We start from the raw sequence: 18,312 nt of genomic DNA, 5'->3' as shown, positions 1-18,312 counted from the left end.
AGATTTAAGACAGGTTCAGTCGGCCTATCGGGTGGTAGTCCACCAACCAACAGACATGGGAAATCGGGTGGTAGTCCACCAGCCAACAGACATGGGAACATGGTCCGCTCCAGTAGATTGGACATTTCGTACCCCCAATAATATTGACTAGTTAGAGATATGGTACCATTGACAACATAGTTGCAAACCATTGCTCATGGAAAAGTTTCAACATCACTTTTAAACAAACATACTGTCGTAAAACTACAATATCAGATGGTACACCGACAACTAGTTTACAATGTACTCCGAACAATATCAATTCGTTACTTGTACTCATCTCAAGTTCATGAGCATGTGCTTCCTTATGATACATGCATACAGCTATTTTCTAGTGATGCTGATGGTACAGGCAGCACTAAATCAATTCTTAATGTTGAAATGAAGCAACAAAAATTTAGCAGATCAAAATATAATTTTGATCACATATGCCATGAAAGACCTACCCACCGAGTTGGAGACCCACCTTTCTTACCCGACTTTATGATATGAAATTATTAGTAAAAAAATTTGAAGTCTCTGTATTTTGCTGTTGTGCAAAACAAATGATCAACCACCTCATGGAGTCTTCTAAGCTTACATGCATCTGCCCTACAATGCAGTACAAAATCTCATCAGAAACTAGGAAATATTAAATTGTGGTGGAACACATTGTAAAGAAACAAAATTGCAGAATTAGTCATCTAAAATCATAATTAACCAAACAAAGAAGAAAATGGAACACATATCATATGCCTGCAAAACCAGTGCACACAGATTGCTCAATGAAAAGGAAAGACAAGTGTATATAACATGAAGAAAAAGCGATAGCTTACACTATAAGTAGAGTGAGAGGAGGTCTTCAGAGTAAATTTTCAATCTGCAGCTCTGTCCGAGGTGAACATCCCCAAACATATACCTGGAATAAAAAAGAGAGTTCTGTAAAAGGGGCATTCCCACTGCACAAGGCTCCGGCCAATGATAAAGAGAGCATTGTCTTATTGGAAATAAATATAGTAAAATGAGAGAGAATATGCAGCAAGAAAAAGGGAACAAAAGGAACCTATATTCACAATACTCTGGCCAAGCACATCGAGCTTTTCCATAATCCCAATAGCAATCCACATCTCTAAGTGGACCTCGTCTGGCTGTTCACATGCCATTTTGATTAAATGCCAAATTCCTAATTGAAAAGAAACTGAGCAAACTATGGTATGTTACCTTTTGATACAAACTTTGATTTTGCATCTGGATGTATATCATGCCACATTTGAAGCCACAGCTCACGCATTACAACAGAAGATCTAACTATGTTCCTATGATACACTGTACACGAGGAATAACAAATAAAGTATAGTGCAGATAATGACAACATTTAGTGCTAGAAAGCAAAGATTTATTTTTTGCTGGCATGAAATGCTAGTAATGTGCAGGCATGATATTTTGCCAGCCAGTCACACCTACAGTGCACCAAATGATGTAACTGCACCACATTTACATGACATAGACAACACTTGTACAAACTCAAAAACATGCCATGAAATTTATACACATATAGGATGACCTCGGAAATGACTAATGAATTACAAAATCAAAATGCTAAGAAAACTTCTTGCTACTTCTCTTGTTACGAAAACTAGTAGTTTAGTCCATCTTTCATACTGTTTCTTCCATAATCTATAACTTAGACATGACCACCATAGTCCAAGCAACTTATAGGATCATAGTCGCTCACAGAAGTTAAGGATAAAAAAATGGTTTACAATCTCAATTCACAGAAACCTCTATGCAGATTAGTCATTGGAACTTCAAGACTACTTCCAATGTGCTAATAGTGGAGAGACAATGAGATGTTGCTGAAAGCATGCAAGCAACAGCAATCTTTACCTTGAAAGAGAATGGTAAGCATCATTTTGAGTAAATCTGTCTACTTAGACAATTGCCTTTAGTCCCTTAAATGTCCATCATTTAGACAGGTTTGCCATGGTTCAAGCTACTTGCATTAAAGGCATAAATCATTGAATTGGTTTACAATTTTGATTTGCCCAAATCTAAGTATAGGGGCTAGTAGTAGAAAGAGAGTGAGATGCCGCTGAAGTTTGCATTCTACAGCAGTATTTTGTTTCTCTATTGTTTTGCATTATGATACAAAGTGAATCAGGAAAGAGCAAACATGACAAGCATCTTTCCAAGTCTATCTGTCTAATTAGGCAGTATAGCCTTTAGTCATTTCAAAATGTTGACTTTCAGTAAATATCAGCACTATAACCCTAATGACTGGTTTTGTCGAATTTCTTTGGAAGCCCTCATCCTTTTGTTTCATTGTGTAGTCTTGCCAATATAAACCAAAGAATGAGAAAAGAAAACAGTATAATGGAAAGAATTGCAGAATCCAGTCTAGCAAATAACATTTGGCTGGATAAAATTCAGATGCAAAAGTAGTTCATATCAGTAACACATAAAGTTAGGACTAATATATCAGCATATGAAACACCTGTTACATTCACCTTGATGAGTAGAACAGATAAGAAGGTGGATAGTTGAATAGCTTCTATGGTATATTATAAAATGACAAACATATCCACAAATTTTACAGTCAGGCAACAGTTAATACCTTTTTCCACTTCCCAAACTGCTGTCCTCCTTCCTGGAATACTTTCAGAATCTTCATAGTAAGTTATATACTTAGAACGAGAAGTCCTAGTTATGTTTGGAAGTATATCTTTGCCCTGATGGTGCTCTACATTGATCTCTATTTGTACATCAGATCCATCATGTTCTGACTGCATTAGCATAAAAGATATATTATTTTTGCAATAATTGATTCAACACTTCTGGAGATAAACCAATGTTGTTATACTTGAGGAATCAATATGTATCAAAGTACAATCTAGCTTTAGAATAGAGAAAGAGAAAGATGAGAACTGAAAAACAGTTCTAGAAACAAATTTACCAAAGCAAGTAGACTACAAAGTTCAAATACTGAAAAAACTGTGCAAATGTTATCCCATCTTTACGAAAACTTCAAAAGTAATAGTTCATTTTCAACTCATGCTCCGATAATTTTTCGTGTGAACTAACACAAGTGTCTAAGTTGCAGTCTCATCCAGTTTAACAGAATTTATCCATAGTTTTATGGCGAAAAACAAACAGTAGCCAAAGCAGATGGGTACTAATTCCAACTGCCATATGTGAAGCAACTTGGGCCATCATTCCAACTCAAGCATTGGTATTATCCAAAAATACAAATATGAAGGAATGTGCTGATTCCCCTTTTTTAGATGCATCTTTAAAGCTGAGCAAAGCAATACAATTTCTCGTTGATCTTGCATTTGTTCTCATAGAAACTCTTACATACTGTGGAGAAGTTTCGGCTGTGCCCATGGATTCTTGGTCATTGTATCTATATTGATCATAACTCATGAGATAAATAGGTTACAGTCAAAAGGCCAAGCCTGTGAAGAACCTGCTAGCATAACAGTAGCACAATTTGGCAGCAACAGCCAGCAAAATATTACTGTCATCATTAGTCAACAGAATACCAATATGGACTCAGAGGTATCTCTCTCAAGGAATCTACCCATGGGCTAGAGGAATTTAACTAGCTCTTTATAGTTTGTTAAACTCATAAAACTATATGCTGGATAACCCAATTTAAGTAAATCCTAGCCAAGATCATGGTGCCCAGATGCAGAGGAAAATTGTAGCTAAAAAATTAAGCCAAATGGAATCGGTCCGGTCCAATTTGGAATTTGCCATCATTAGGTTTGGGTTTTATCCAGTCCCAAACTGAATGATCTGGAGCAGTTAGAAAGTTAAGGTTGGTTAAATTTGGTAGTTTAAAGCAAGCTTTGTTACAGAAGTTTCATTGCTTGTATGTGACCTGTGAGACTGGGATTGGATTTGAGTCATTGAAAGTTAGAAACATCCTTTGAACTTGTAGAGGTAAGGTTGCATATATTGACTCTCTCCATACCCTGCCTCAGTGAGACCCTCATGCACTAGATCACCTTAGAAAGTTAAGATTCTTAGTGTCCTTTAATGAGAAAATATAAAAACATTACTCGGGCCATAATGAAATTTAAACAAAACACCAATACTCTTAAGCAAAAATTTCAAGTCAAGGAGTTCAAAATTAAAAGGTACTGTAAGCATTAACCAGTTTGTCTTACTATTATAAATCCATTGTTAGGCAGTTAAAGTCTGTAACAGATACTATTAGTTTTAGATTTAAAATGGCATGACATAAACCATTACCAGATTTTAATTATCTAAATCTACTGAAAGCATCTATACTAGGAAAGAAACTTCAAGAGAGAAACTAGAACAAATGATCATTATGCTGTCTGTATTTCTCATTGGTTCGTTTATTCAAGAAAAAACACCATATGATCAGCGACTTTTAAAAACCTTGCCAGTAAAGAAAGATCAGCAATTATAATTCAGCATAAACAAGCTTTGATAACAAAAGCATACTTGTGGAGCTCTGGTAATATTTACTTTGGAGCCAAGCCATGTTTTGCACCATGCAAGGGAATTGTAGGGCACCTACACATAAGATCTGAATAATACATGACAAGCCACTTAACAGAATTAAGATTCAGTGCCATGGTACTGTAGTTTCATTCTAAGGTGAATATAAAAAACATGTTTATTAAGATGACAGATTACTTATCATACAGTTCCATCACCGCTCATAGCTCCAGGATTCCCACTAACTGAATTACCAGATCTGAAAAGAATATATCCAAACAATGATTCTCAACAGCATAAAAATATAAACTTAAGTGAAAAATTCCAGTAAACACAGAACATATCAAGTTCAGAAGTGCAATTTTGTGAAGAAGACATAATCTGATGAAATTATATCACTATTGTTGTTGTGCTTATGCCAGCCAACTCAAGGCAAAACTTCTTCAGTAAAATAAAACCCAACAGTCAAGCAAAGACATATTGTGATAGTCATAGTTGAATATTGTATGCTAGAATTCTTGATTTGACTGTCATAGTTAAGACCTAAAATTCAAGGCAAAATCTTGATTTGACAGTTTCTTTATATATGCTAAACTTTGATAAATTCAATTTGAATTTGACTGTCATCTCTTATGCATGTAATCATAGTTAATAGATTAATATTTCTCAAAGAAGCTCCATGGACCAAAGTTCACTTTGTGGGAAACTACAGTGGACCTCACTGCACACACCATACAGGATAATGACATTATAATTTATAAATATTATATCTTGTGCTGATCCATCTTAATGAATCTCAGAAAAACAAGATAATTGATCTTCATTTGGAAGCACCATAAATTCACTCATATACATACAGCATGTAGAATGGATACCGTGTTTTGCATTTGCATGGCACACAACAAAGCAATGACCGCCACATTGATAACATCCAAAATGTCACATAGTTTGATGAAAGAGAAAATGTGCACTAACTTAATTGCAAAATAAAAACCAACCAATTCATACAGAACAAGGCATGTTGGTTGAGCATGGCTGTATGAACTTGATGACCACATACAAACAATAATCCTAAACAAGTACATTAAAAAGATCATTAGACACATCACTCATCCTAATGCCCACAAAAATCAGACCACAAGCAACAGAATGAATAATTGATCATAAAATCTTTTCTCTATCTGATAACAAAGAAGCTTCTTCTAAAATCCCTGTTTTGGTTGTTGATGACATCTACCAAGCTAGATTACTAGACTAACCCATGAATTAAGCACAACTGAGTAGATCCAATCAGTCAATGTCCATAAGTCATTCAACAAATATGTTACCACTGCTATTTGTTACAAAGCACCATCTTTATTTTGGTGTAACTTGCCTTGAAAGCAGGGTTCCTTCAAATTCATAAATCACATCAGTAATAATCCAGTTATCAGGATATGGTTTGCCACTTGGGGCAAAATAGTATCCAACCTGTTTTACAAAAATAATAAAATCCTTATGATCAGTACATAGTATCATTGCAAAACCTTTTTTTTCTAAATAGATACAGAAATTTAAACAGTGATGAGTAGAAAAATTAACTCAATATTGTATGAAAACTGCACAAAAACTATGTATCATTAATTGTCATCTCTACTGACTATCTAGGAGCTCTAAAAGCAAGCATTCTGAAGGTACACAAATATATAAGCCACATTATATTTAATATCAATTGATTTTCATTCTTCCTAACACAACAAGAGCCTAGCCAAAAAAGGCCTATATGATGCTCCTGCATTCCCTCATCTTCTTTTTAGCACAGGTCACTTCATTTTTGCCACCAAGAGTTGCCTCTGTCAATTTCTGTTTTTGAATGCATCAAATATATATTTGTAACTGAGATCCATCCTATCCATCCTTTTTGTCTTTTTCCTTTGTCTTTTTCTGTGTTTCTTGTACACGGGGAATAAGAGAGGGAGAAGAATGCAGGAGAATAGGAGGAAAAAAGTTCACCGAGAGCCTATGGGTAAGAAACTATAAGAAGCTATAGTAGTGAATACTCAAACAATTAAAATGTGGACTCCACAGCAACAAAAAGGAGAAGCAAGGGTTGGAGCTACAAATCAAGAACACAATAGAGCTACGAGAATAAGAATAAGAGAAAGAAAAAAAAAAGGTTCCGGTGAAAAGTCTGCAACATTCAAGAGTCCACAAAAGAATGTAAACAAGAAGAGAAGATAAGAGGGTTTAGCTATCAAGCACAGAGGGCAGCGATAGGGTATGAAAAGAACAACAAAATATAGTGGCAACAACAGAGGAAAAACTGCAAGAGTATATTTAATTCAAATATTGTGCTTTACAATAATATTGTGGTACTCCACAAGATCGTGAAACTTTCATACTGACACATTTACACCATTAGACAAAACAAATGCATATAATAAATCTTACTCATGAAAACTAGAATTGCTAAAGTAAATAAGAATAAAGTCAAAGTGCATGATCCCAATAAAATGGGATACAAATTCTTTAAAGAAATAAAAATATACAAATTACGTAAGCCAGAGCATACATTCATATTGGATAAAATGGTATCTAGTGGCCCATGTGGCAGCACTGGGATGAGCCGACCAGATACCTTAATTAGGAGAGGCATATGTGCAATGTCCATCCTAGGAGGACAAGGGCCCAAGGATAGGCCATTCCTCCATTTCTGCATGCCAACTATGTACTATTCTGAGCATCTCAACATGCAGATTCAAAAAAGTACTAAAGTAAGCGTCAAAATAGTCTTCTAGTGTTTATTTGAATTATTCCAAAGGTTAACTAAAAAAATAGAATATTTAAATTTGCATCCTACGTTTTCACATATTACAATTTACAACCTCCTTATCGACTATGACATTTTGCACCTTATGCTTTCAAGATATAATCACATGATATCGGCTGTGGTTAACATCCGTTGGCCAAAAGGGATATTTCGACTGTCAAACGAAAAAAAAAACTAAATTATAAATTGCTTTTTCACAATTATAAACAGCATCCCTAGTTAGCATGAAACAACATTTTCAACCCCAAACACCATCCTATATTCTCTTCTTCCTCGCTTGGGACCATCCCCTCATCTTTTTTCTTCTTCCTCCACTTACATTTTGGTTAAAGTCAACACTTTCTTTGTGATGAGAGGATATCTTATTACTTATATTCAACCACTAGAGATGCATAAAATAACTCCACAATTATCTAGCAACCAAAGATGTTCTACCAACATATTTCTTCAACTCAGAGGTTAAACATTTCTAGTGACACGTAATTATGGGGGAAGACTCGATAGGGTGCAAATTATGAATCTTGAAAACTTTAAAGTTCAAAAATAAATACATCATAAAACAAAGTCAGTGGCCACACAAACTTCCATTCATATATATTTTTTTGAAATTTTCTTTTTTCTCTGTCCTCTTCTTTCTTATTATCCTTGTGGCAGACTCTGTGTCAGCATGTCAAAATTTTGGTCTGCACTATTGTACCAGACCAATTACTTAGCCAGCCACATTACAGTATAAATCAAGATCAAAATCTTTATAAGGAAAAACATAGTCGGATCTCCTGAGACCAAAGATTGGCTTTATAGTCATATAATGTCTAGACCTTAGATCAAGCATTCTAAGTCTCATGCCTCAAGGCATCTATGAGAACTTTCTTAACCTGGCTACTATAAGATGCAAGTTTTGCATCACATCTATGAGAAATATATTAGTGCACTTTGGATGGTACTGATCAAGGTTTACAATTTCGGTTCGTACCGAGGTGTACCGACTATATTTTGGTATGGTACGTATCGAGGTGTACCAATGGTACACTCAAAATTATCAAAAATAACTCCAAAAAAATGAAATTAAATTTAATATAATTTTAGCAAAAATATATAAATTAGGAAAGAATAGTTACACATATCTTTTTCAAGCTTTGAGAAGAAGCTTTGTGATACGTTTCGGATCATCCTTTCGTTATTATCTACAAAGAAATAATTTGAATTGTTAGATTCTTTTTCAAACAATTAAAATTCAATATTCAAATGAATTAAGTAATCAATCGATGGATACACTTAGTTCAACTACCAAAAAGAACGACAGGACTCCATGAGCAGTGGATCAAGGTCCTCGATCCTGTATATTAATATGATATGTTTGTCAGACCTAATCCTGAAATTGATCTCATGATATAATGTACTGATACTCCATATGTCATTGGTGCATTAATGTGCCGATGATCGTAGTCTGATTATCGTGAACCACATATGTCCGAGATGGCTCCTAAGGCAAGGACGAAAATAGCATATATTGGTGTGACGAATAGAGAATATCAGAACTTCTACTTTCGCTATTGATCTACTGCTCTGAATCGTAAGATCGATTATTGTACTATTGCTCGAAAAAGTATGACCAACTATCACCGTACTAGTGTTGGCTATAAGATTCTCCATAATATGATGATTGTAAATACAATGAGCCTCTATGTCTACATCGTATAGGCTCTGTCGCATCTGCTTAAAATCATCCACTGCCTTTCGCTTTCCCTTCCGTGCATAAACTTGACCAGTACTTAGTCGAGCTCCATGATCTAATCTTGGGTGGTATGTGTAAAATACTGCTCCTCGGCCTATGCACCACTCTCAAATTATGTAGACGGGACCATCGACTCCCCAACGTTGCCGCCATCATCGGTTGAAGCACTGTTGTCCACGTTGCTGCCATGTCTCTGGACTAAGCAGGTTGTTGAATGTGATTCATAGCATTGTTGAGTTTAGGAAAGTAAAAATGTAAGAATGAGAGAGAGATGTGAGTGAAAAATAGTTTGAGAGAGTTAAAAAGATTGAGAGAGTGAAATGAGTTGAAAGAGGGGGGAGGAAAGGGTTTAAAACCATTTCTAAACCCCAAACGATCAATTTGATCGTTTGAAATAGGGCAATCTCAGGCCTTGATCGGTAACGGTCGAAAACCGATCGTTACTAATCGGTACAGGTCGGTAACGATCAGATTTCGTTCGTTACCAACCAGTACAGACTCGTATCGCCCGATACAGGGTCATGTGACGGTGTCGTCCGGTAGAGGGTGGTCCGCGTACCAGTATCCTGTCGGACCGGTACATACCGCTTGTACCAAGCCATACAGGTCGGCACGACAAACCCTAGCACTGATATATTGCTTCAATGGATCTTAAAAGAATTATTTAACAATTGTTCATAACATTGCATTTATTTTGTTTCACATTTCAAAGAATAATGAGAACTGTGGATGATATATCATGAGACCTCATAAATTATATTTCTAGGGTTATACACTGACAGTTACAAGTGAACTTAAAAAGTACTGTACTTCTTAATATCATGAAAATGGAATCCCTTGCTCTTATGCACAATATAAAGAAATTAGCAACAATCATCTGTCTGCTGGAGTTGGATTTGGAACAATGGAACAGCTAACCACACAATGGTAGTGCTGTGCAGTATGTAAAATGAACCATAATCCAAGATCCACAACAGATAATTTGTAATACGGAGATTGCAGCATATTTTAAAGCATTTGTGTGCACTGCAGAAACATAGAACCATTCACACACACACTCTTTGAAAATTAAGAAAATGTAAATACAAATTTTCTGCTATGTTAAATAGAACTTTTTTTGCTACCTCAGTCTTCAAATCAGTTCCATATATGCAGAATATGTTCCTCAGAGGTGGCCTATCCCAAGGTGTGAGAGGATTCAGCACCGGATCATCCTGGTAGAAACTAAAAATCATAACTTCAGTGTTATTCTGATTAAAAAATTTGTTGTTCTCCACTTCTCCTATAAATTATGATGCACATTTTTGAAAGAAAACTGATGGGAACTAGAACATTTTTCTTTCACGCAGTTCTATTTTTATTTTCTTGAACATCAAGGCAAGGAAGCAACCAAGTTTCTCTTCCCATTTGGAACTCAAGCACAGAGAAAGTGGCAGTTGCAATTGTTGGTCTTCTGACATGGATTCTTACAATTTTCTGATGACCAGCCCAGTAAAAATGTCCACAGACCCAATAACATAGATTGAACAGACAATTGAACCTTTATATCAACCCACTCCACCATCCACTTATGATGTTAGTCTAATTGGATTCTTTAATAAAAGCTTGGTATCCATTTAAGAGTGTTATATTTAGAAAATGCAAATCTTTTATACAACAGCATTTAAAAAAAAAATGCAAATCCTTAGATGAAAGCTCACATTCCTTGAAGTTCACTCTTGTAACAGACTGGTGTTCTACGCTTAATGGATCTCTAAGTCAAGGATTAGTTAGTTCTGCTTCTGCATACCTCACCTCTTGACAGCTGATTGCTGGCACAGCATGGATGTGCTATTGGAACAAGAAAGAGAAAATATAGGGATCGAAAGAAAGGGAAAGAGGGATAGAAAAAGGAATAACTAATGTTGCTTTTCATTATCCTTCCCAAGGTTCGCAATACCGTACCGTACCGGTATTTCGACCTGGGCTCGGTATCGGTACGGTACGGTATACCGAGCGGTACACCTAGGTGTACCGAGTACTGTAGCAGTCGGTCCGATAACAGTCGGTCCACGTACCGAAAACCTGTCGGACCGGTATGTACCGCCCGTACCGGGCGGTACAGTTCGGTACGGCAGACCCTGATCCTTCCATTGTTGTCCTCTAGCCTCCCTTCATCAGTTTCACCCTTAGAGGAGTTACAACTCTTATAAGGAGATGTATCGAAAGCAATTATATTTGTTGACATAAAAATTGATTTCCCTTTTATTGACATGCCACTGACAGATTAAACAGTTTGATTACTCAAAAGCTCTCCATTGATTTAAATTTTCAAAGAGCATGATAATAGTATCAGATTAAGAGAAAAATTATAATTAGAAAATGATTTATCCAAACTAAATCTTGACTTGGTAAAGAAGGACAAATATGTCCACTACAACTGTTCTAGTTCCAACTTAAAATTATTGCCTACCAGTCCTATGATTTACCACAAGTCTTGTTCTTTTCAAAATCTTCGTCTCTAAGGACAAAGTTTTTACTGCCTGGAAAGTGAGAAATTATCGTTGAAACAAAAAATAAAAAAAAGAACTGAACATAGAATATGAATTTGCCACCTTGGAAGTTGGAAGTGCTTATGCAAGCAAATCTGCACGATGATAGTTCTGGCATACCAAGTGGGACATACCAAAGCCCAGACTAGATGCTAATGCAGTTTAACCAAAATTCAAGTGTTTTCAGCCCAAATATAGAAAACAACCAATTTCAAGTTGAACCCAAGTTTTAAATACTGGTTCGATAACAATTTTGAGAACCTATTGGACTAATAAGTGTACAGAGATAACAAGCGATACCGGCCTATACTACCTAGTATCACTTATAAAAACTAATAATAATTTACAATGAGGGCGGGCCTTGGTACAACGGTAAGGTCACTCCTTTGCGACCTGGAAGAATAAGGTTCGAGTCACAGAAACAGTCTATTTAAATATTTAAAGATAATGCAACGTACACTGACCCTCCTTAGACAGCACATTGGCGAGAGCCTCGTGCACTAGGTACGCCCTATCGGTATTTTAAAACCCGACCAAATGACTTAAGTTTCAGCTGAAATTGATTGGGTCAAACCATATAAATGAATCCTGGATTTAACTCGTTTTAGTAGCCCAAAAAATGAGACTTATTAACCATGTCTCAGAATTTAAATTCTCCAAATTCTTTGAATTATCTGACAACACTTTAAAGCCATTGAGTCAAAATGAGAGAAGCACACTCCCCTACCGTATGGATCTTACAACATGGCAAAATCCAGAGCAGACCAAAATAGGCAATCCCTGATACCATGAAGCAATGACACAAATTCCCGTATCAAAGCCATGATCATTTGCACCTGAATTCATGAGATATATACTTCTGAAAGTTAAAACTTACTTCTGGAGCTGATATAGGAGTATTTTGGTCTCTGGGTTATAGTCTTCTATTGCTTTGAAGAAGGTGCCATCTGACACTTCTCTTGCATTAAAAGACATCTGAACAGGCCTTCCACACTCCTGGTGGGAATTAATGTCCTGATTGACTTCTGAGAATGATGGATATGCTTCAAAACCTACAAAATAAAAACCATCGCACATAGCATCTGTATTACTTGTTCAGAGTCAGATAGTCTTCTCAACAATACCATGAACAGAAGGAAGTTCGATATTAATAATATCTGTAGGCCATCCAGAGTACTTTGATTTAAACTCCATTTCATCACAGTGATGTGTGTGATGGTGACGTCTTCTTCCCTCATAATAATGTTTCCAATATATATTATCTGCTTTACAGTACTTTGAGAATGGGCTCAGCCATAAAGAAGAACCGAATGAATTAAACATCAACCTTGCAGTTCCCTGGTGAAGCACACAAGAAAGTTAAGCAGGATTTAGAAATGTTTTAAAAATTCAAGGATAAAGATGGAAAATACAAATAAGCTTGCAAGGATATGTGCCCCATGCTAAACCTCAGCGAAAAATTAAACCATCATCGTGAAAAATGAGAATGCAGAAAAAGTCACCTCAGCAAGTGGAAGTCCAAATGTCACTCCAAATAGAGAGGCTTTAATTGATTCAGTAGCACCAAGAAGCGGAGATCCTGAAATTAAATGCCCAAAAGAAATTATACAAAGAACATATATAGAAACCAGTTATGGAAGATGTCACAAAGGAACAAGAGAACACACCCACTGAAAAATAGGCATGTATATGGTCATCTAGCCACTGAATGTAATGTTTTGGTGCAATTTCAAGCTTTAACCACTCTAAAAAATACCGGAAAACATTATTTCCCATAGAATGAGCAAAAACTATTGATGGACCCCCACGAAGTTTGAGTGCTGTCTCAAAAGTTAACCTACCATGGTAAAAAGAACAGATGTGATTCACTTTCCAATAAGCAGAAGACTGTTTCTAGAATATACAAATGTATACCAAGCAACCACCTTTGCTTTGAGAAAACTATAAAGCAAGCTAGAGGGTATTGTGACAGATTAATCTCAAAAATGGCACACATGAATTTAATGGTTCTCATTTTCCAAGGTTATTCCCATTATTCTACATGGCAACCTGAACCAGTGATTTAAGACATACAAGCACAAAAATTAAGATAAAGTATGGGACAAATAACTACCAGAACAAGCAATGAAGATAAAACATAAACTTCCATCATGAACAAAAGAAAGGTACAAAGACTTATATGGTAAATGCATTTTCACATGTTAATGGAGACAAAGCACATGGTACTTCAAAGTTTACTTATCTTGCACAGTCAAGAAATGATTCCAGGAAGAGTCTGACTAAGAATTCAAATTTCTTCAGTTCAAAATATCTTGATTGCTTCATCTTTGCAACTTGATCAAAATAAAGGAGATTAAAAGGGAATAAAACTCTATCACAATGACACCATAACTTGAGAAACTTTAAAAAGGCTAAAAAAAAAGAAGATATCTCTCCAGAAAATCATTGCAACAGTTTCTGTACCAAAATTGAACAAATCTGGAAGGTTGAAGAATAAGAGTACTGCAAAGGTTGCACTTCAGAGAAACAAGATAGTGATCAGTTCTCACACTTCCACAATGCCCAACCCATAGAACCTTTTGATGGACCATAACTTGGGAAAATAAAGCAAAAGATATATTATTTAATCTAACATTTAATAAGAATCTTGTCCCAAATTCATATTCTATATACCTTCCAATAACAATTTTGCATCTCCTATCTCTAGATATTCATATTGTATACTCCTCACCTCCATTTCCTAAAACCATCTGAACTATAAATCAATATAACCATCTTCAAATTTCATCTACTTATTTCATTGAAAAATCAAACCAGTATATTATTTTCTATCAGCGCTCCATAAAATCATTGTAGGTGACAAATAAGTCAAATTTTGAACAATGAACTGCATTGATTTCTTAGCAAAACTCATACGTTAGACACCATAATTAATAATGCTGATTTGTTTGTATAGCATGATTATTAGCTCTCTTTATCCAACCAACAGGCTTGTTATCACTGCATCCAAAATGATTGAAGAATTCATAACCCAATCAATCCCAAAGTCTATTGAAATAGTGGGGTGAATATTCTAGATCCATTACCAAAGTATCAAACAACTAGTGAGATGTACTCAAATAACACTGATCATTCCTCTAAATTACAGGGCATTTTAACTTTACAAAAACCAAAACATTGTCCAAATTACTTTGACACTAAAAAAACCCTTCCACAGTAGATTCATTATCTTTAATCAGTCAATCACTTTGAAAAATAATATAGCTTGTATTCAGTAAAGGAAAAGCTAAGCAAGACATTGAGATATTTTATAAATATTAACCAATCCATTTTTATAGTCTACAAGAACCTGATCACAATATGATCAATCTGGAATAAGACCAAAGCAGTTCATACCATCATTCTAAATTAGATACAATATACCACACAAAGCCATTGATTTATCATATTTTTTATATTGAAAAGTTAAATATTAGAAGTAGCAAGTATTAACTTAGGACTCTACTTCAGTACAATTTATTGCCTAAATTTTTACAGGATGTTACATTACAACATTAACATTTACTTTACTCTCTCATAATCGGCTTTTTTCGGCCTTTAACACCAACTTGCAATCAACTTTTCGTATCTGGCTTGTTGCTCCTGTTGCTACTAAAAACAGCAAACTAAAATAAGTGTAATAGTGAGACCACAGAATCAACTACGGTTATTTCAAGTAGTATCAGATGACTTTAAGATGTGAATATGGGTAAGTAAAATGGTCCATGCACTAAAATTCTTCAGATGTTGTCAAGAACTACTAAAGAATAGAAAGAGCATTTCATCAATCCAGTGAAAAAAAGAGTTACAAACTTCAGTTTGTGAAAGTATAGGTCTCGCTCCTGAAGCATTGACGCTGATAGCCTCCAATCATATGGAACAGCAAGTATTGCATCAGCCTCAATGCCAAATTCGATGCACCATGTTATCCATTCTTTCCATACAGAAGAAAGAGGACCTGAACCATTTTTACCCAATAAAACAATTACCATGTAAGAAATGGAATCTCTATCCAAAGACACATTTGTGAATACAACGAAGTGAAATCAGAAAATTCAAAGGGATACCAGAATCATGTAAGCATTTTAATAAACCAAATAAGATAGCCTGAGATGTTTAGCTCAGAGTAAATGTAACTCACAGAACTTTTGCTTCATGGCATTTACATTTATTCTTCAATAATTTATAATTTAATTATTCTATGAGAAGTACTGACAATCCATTAATATACATTTTGGTCTTTTTATATGTTCACATTCTTATGCTCTTTAATCTGGTCCTACCAAATTGTGGCACAATTTGGTTGGGGCAGAGAGACTTGAGCGCTCATGTATTCCGTGGCCGGATACAACAAGATGCACAGAAAAAGTATTACCAAAATTAGGATAATCTTTTGCAATAATGGAAATAGAAAAGCCTAACTCTTCCTTTTGCTATAAGCTTCAGACATGGTAATACATTACAAGCCCAAAGTTATGGTAGCAGAAAGATCTTCTAAAGCCTAAATTTATATCTAAATATACTATTGATTCGCAGGAATTTGAAGGTCGTTGGACCTTCCTTGGACCAAATGCTCTAATAGATTTTAAGCATCAACATGTTGGACCGTTTTTCTCCTTGCACTTAAGAGCAGAGCAAGCTTATCCTAATTGATAAAAATTATAGGCTTCCTGTGTAACAGGATAGTAACAATGCATTTATGAGAAAAGGCCATTACAGTGCGAAGGCTTCATCATAATCTTTTGTATTAACATCAACGTTTGACGTATATATGATCAAGGTTCGTCATACCACGGCGTATCGCCCAATATGGGCGATACATACCGATCCAACAGGGGATCAGTATGAGCAGTACATACCAGTCTATCGGTATACCCCACTATACCAGGTGTCAATATGCTGGTACGTACTGTACTGATTGCCAATCAATAAACCGGTACAGACTGATAAGGCGAACCATATTTATGATACATTATTCACATTATTAATGTGTTCTTGCAAAAGATATGCCTTCAGTGATTTCAATGAAGAGGCATTGTATTACTTGTAATATTTTGATAGATGATCTCATCGCGGGTTGTTACAGAAAGTGTTGTCATGTTCTCTAAAAACCCTTTTTCCATCTCTTTTTTTCTCTGTCAAAAATAAAGATTACGTGGAAGACATTTTGTCCATCAAAGATAAACGAATTGCTGGCTAACCAACTACTACCTAACGAATTGCAGCAACAGAAGAAGAGGATTACCTGTGATATAACCAGGATCCAGTTCTGTAATAGCAGACAAACCGCTATCTGGCCTTGATTTGCACTCGGCATGATCCGTCTGGTTGTGGGGGTCCAGCAACATGCATTTGAGCCAACAGTTCACGGCAGAAAGAACCTGCACGACATAAGGATTTAAACAACCACACACGCATCTCATAACACCATCGGTCCGCAATAGACTTAGGATTAAGCATGTAAACCCACTCGACAAAGATAATCATCACAAGAAAGCAACAAAGAAGCATGCCGAATAGAAAGAGAACAACAAATAGAAAGCATCGAAGACACGATCGATCGAGGGTTATGGATGTGCGCGCGAAATTACTCTGGTGGAGTCGAGCCAGACGAGGTCGAGGGGATTGAAGTCGAGGGGAGAGTAGGGGCAGTCGAGGATCGACCACGCCCGCAGCTGCGTCGACGCGTAGCCGGGGATGATGATCCCCGACAGTTTCTTGTTGGACAGCCGCTCCCCTCCCCCTTCTTCTCCGATACCGACTCCTCCTAGTCCGCCATCGGACGCATCCGCCACGGCGAGGGCCTCCAGCCCAATAAGGAGGAGGAGGAGGACGACGACGACGTCGATACGACGGGGAGAAGGGTAACGCCGCCCCATTCGTCCCTCTTTTTGCCTCCAGCGAACGAGGGCGAGAGGAGGAGACATGGGTTCGATTCAAGTTTCAAGCAGCCCGGAGAAATAATGGCCCGATTAACAGAAACAGAGGAAGTATCTGATCAAGACGACTTTGACAACAAGTCCAACTTAAAAGAGCTTGGTTACAAGGAACAGCACTTCGTCGAGCCCCACATGGACGGATGCGATGGCTTCTTCTCTGGGCGGACGGGATTGATTGATCGGTCGATCGATTTATGACTCGTCTGCAGTTGGTCCATCTGGACCTAATAATTCACATGAAAAGCCAATCTAAGAAAAGAAATTACAAAGTATTATTTTCACTGATTAATAAATCCAGCAAATTAATGAATTGGTGTATGATCCCTAAGATCAAAATGTCATAAGTTAATTATTTCAAGATCAAAATTAATCGGGTTGAATGAATTAACGAATTAGTAATCTCATCGGATCTCGTGCAAGCAGGATTCATCATTTCATTTGTACAAATGGTAGTCGTGATATGACATAAATGCATATTATATATCTTTTTCTTGACATGATGACACGAACACAATCATATGAAAGAGTACTTTTTATGACAACTAATTTAAAGTCATGTCAAACGTGACAAATATGCTTGGATTTATTTATAATTAAACTAGATTTAATCTTTTTGATCATGTAATTTTAGATTTTTAGGTTAAAAGATCATTAAAAATGGTACCGTCATATCATCAAACAAACATATTGAGAGGGGGCACAGCTCACATTGACAACAAATATGTACCGTCCGATGTCAGCTGTGTCCACTGAAATGTCATGTTGTGA

The 18,312-nt window shown here is 36.2% G+C and overlaps 1 protein-coding gene across 1 annotated transcript; it reads right to left on the bottom strand.

The window, feature by feature from the left end:
- Positions 1-194: 194 nt before the first annotated feature.
- Positions 195-17,590, bottom strand: LOC103992704 (phospholipid--sterol O-acyltransferase). The gene is made up of 16 exons (XM_009412518.3): positions 17,197-17,590; positions 16,851-16,986; positions 15,419-15,563; positions 13,234-13,403; positions 13,069-13,145; positions 12,691-12,904; positions 12,444-12,618; positions 10,160-10,259; positions 5,867-5,961; positions 4,699-4,750; positions 4,495-4,566; positions 2,633-2,801; positions 1,240-1,344; positions 1,082-1,166; positions 855-937; positions 195-630 (listed from the first exon to the last, which is right to left on the bottom strand). Exons 1-15 carry the CDS (start codon positions 17,530-17,532, stop codon positions 856-858), a joined length of 2,013 nt encoding a protein of 670 aa, XP_009410793.2. The 5' UTR covers positions 17,533-17,590; the 3' UTR covers positions 195-630; position 855.
- Positions 17,591-18,312: the final 722 nt, after the last annotated feature.

Source organism: Musa acuminata, chromosome BXJ2-1 (genome assembly GCF_036884655.1).
Source record: "Musa acuminata AAA Group cultivar baxijiao chromosome BXJ2-1, Cavendish_Baxijiao_AAA, whole genome shotgun sequence".
In the NCBI taxonomy this organism is placed as follows: Eukaryota; Viridiplantae; Streptophyta; class Magnoliopsida; order Zingiberales; family Musaceae; genus Musa; species Musa acuminata.
Note: the sequence above shows the minus strand (reverse complement) of the source record. Positions and strands in the feature narration are given on the sequence as shown.

Excerpts from the sequence above, each read along its gene's own strand:
- LOC103992704 (XM_009412518.3), bottom strand. The coding sequence starts at position 17,532 with ATGTCTCCTCCTCTCGCCCTCGTTCGCTGGAGGCAAAAAGAGGGACGA. Across the intron at positions 5,962-10,159 it reads GAACTGATTTGAAGACTGAG|GTTGGATACTATTTTGCCCC; the intron begins GTAGCAAAAAAA and ends TTTGTAAAACAG. Across the intron at positions 938-1,081 it reads CCAGAGTATTGTGAATATAG|GTATATGTTTGGGGATGTTC; the intron begins GTTCCTTTTGTT and ends TTTTTATTCCAG.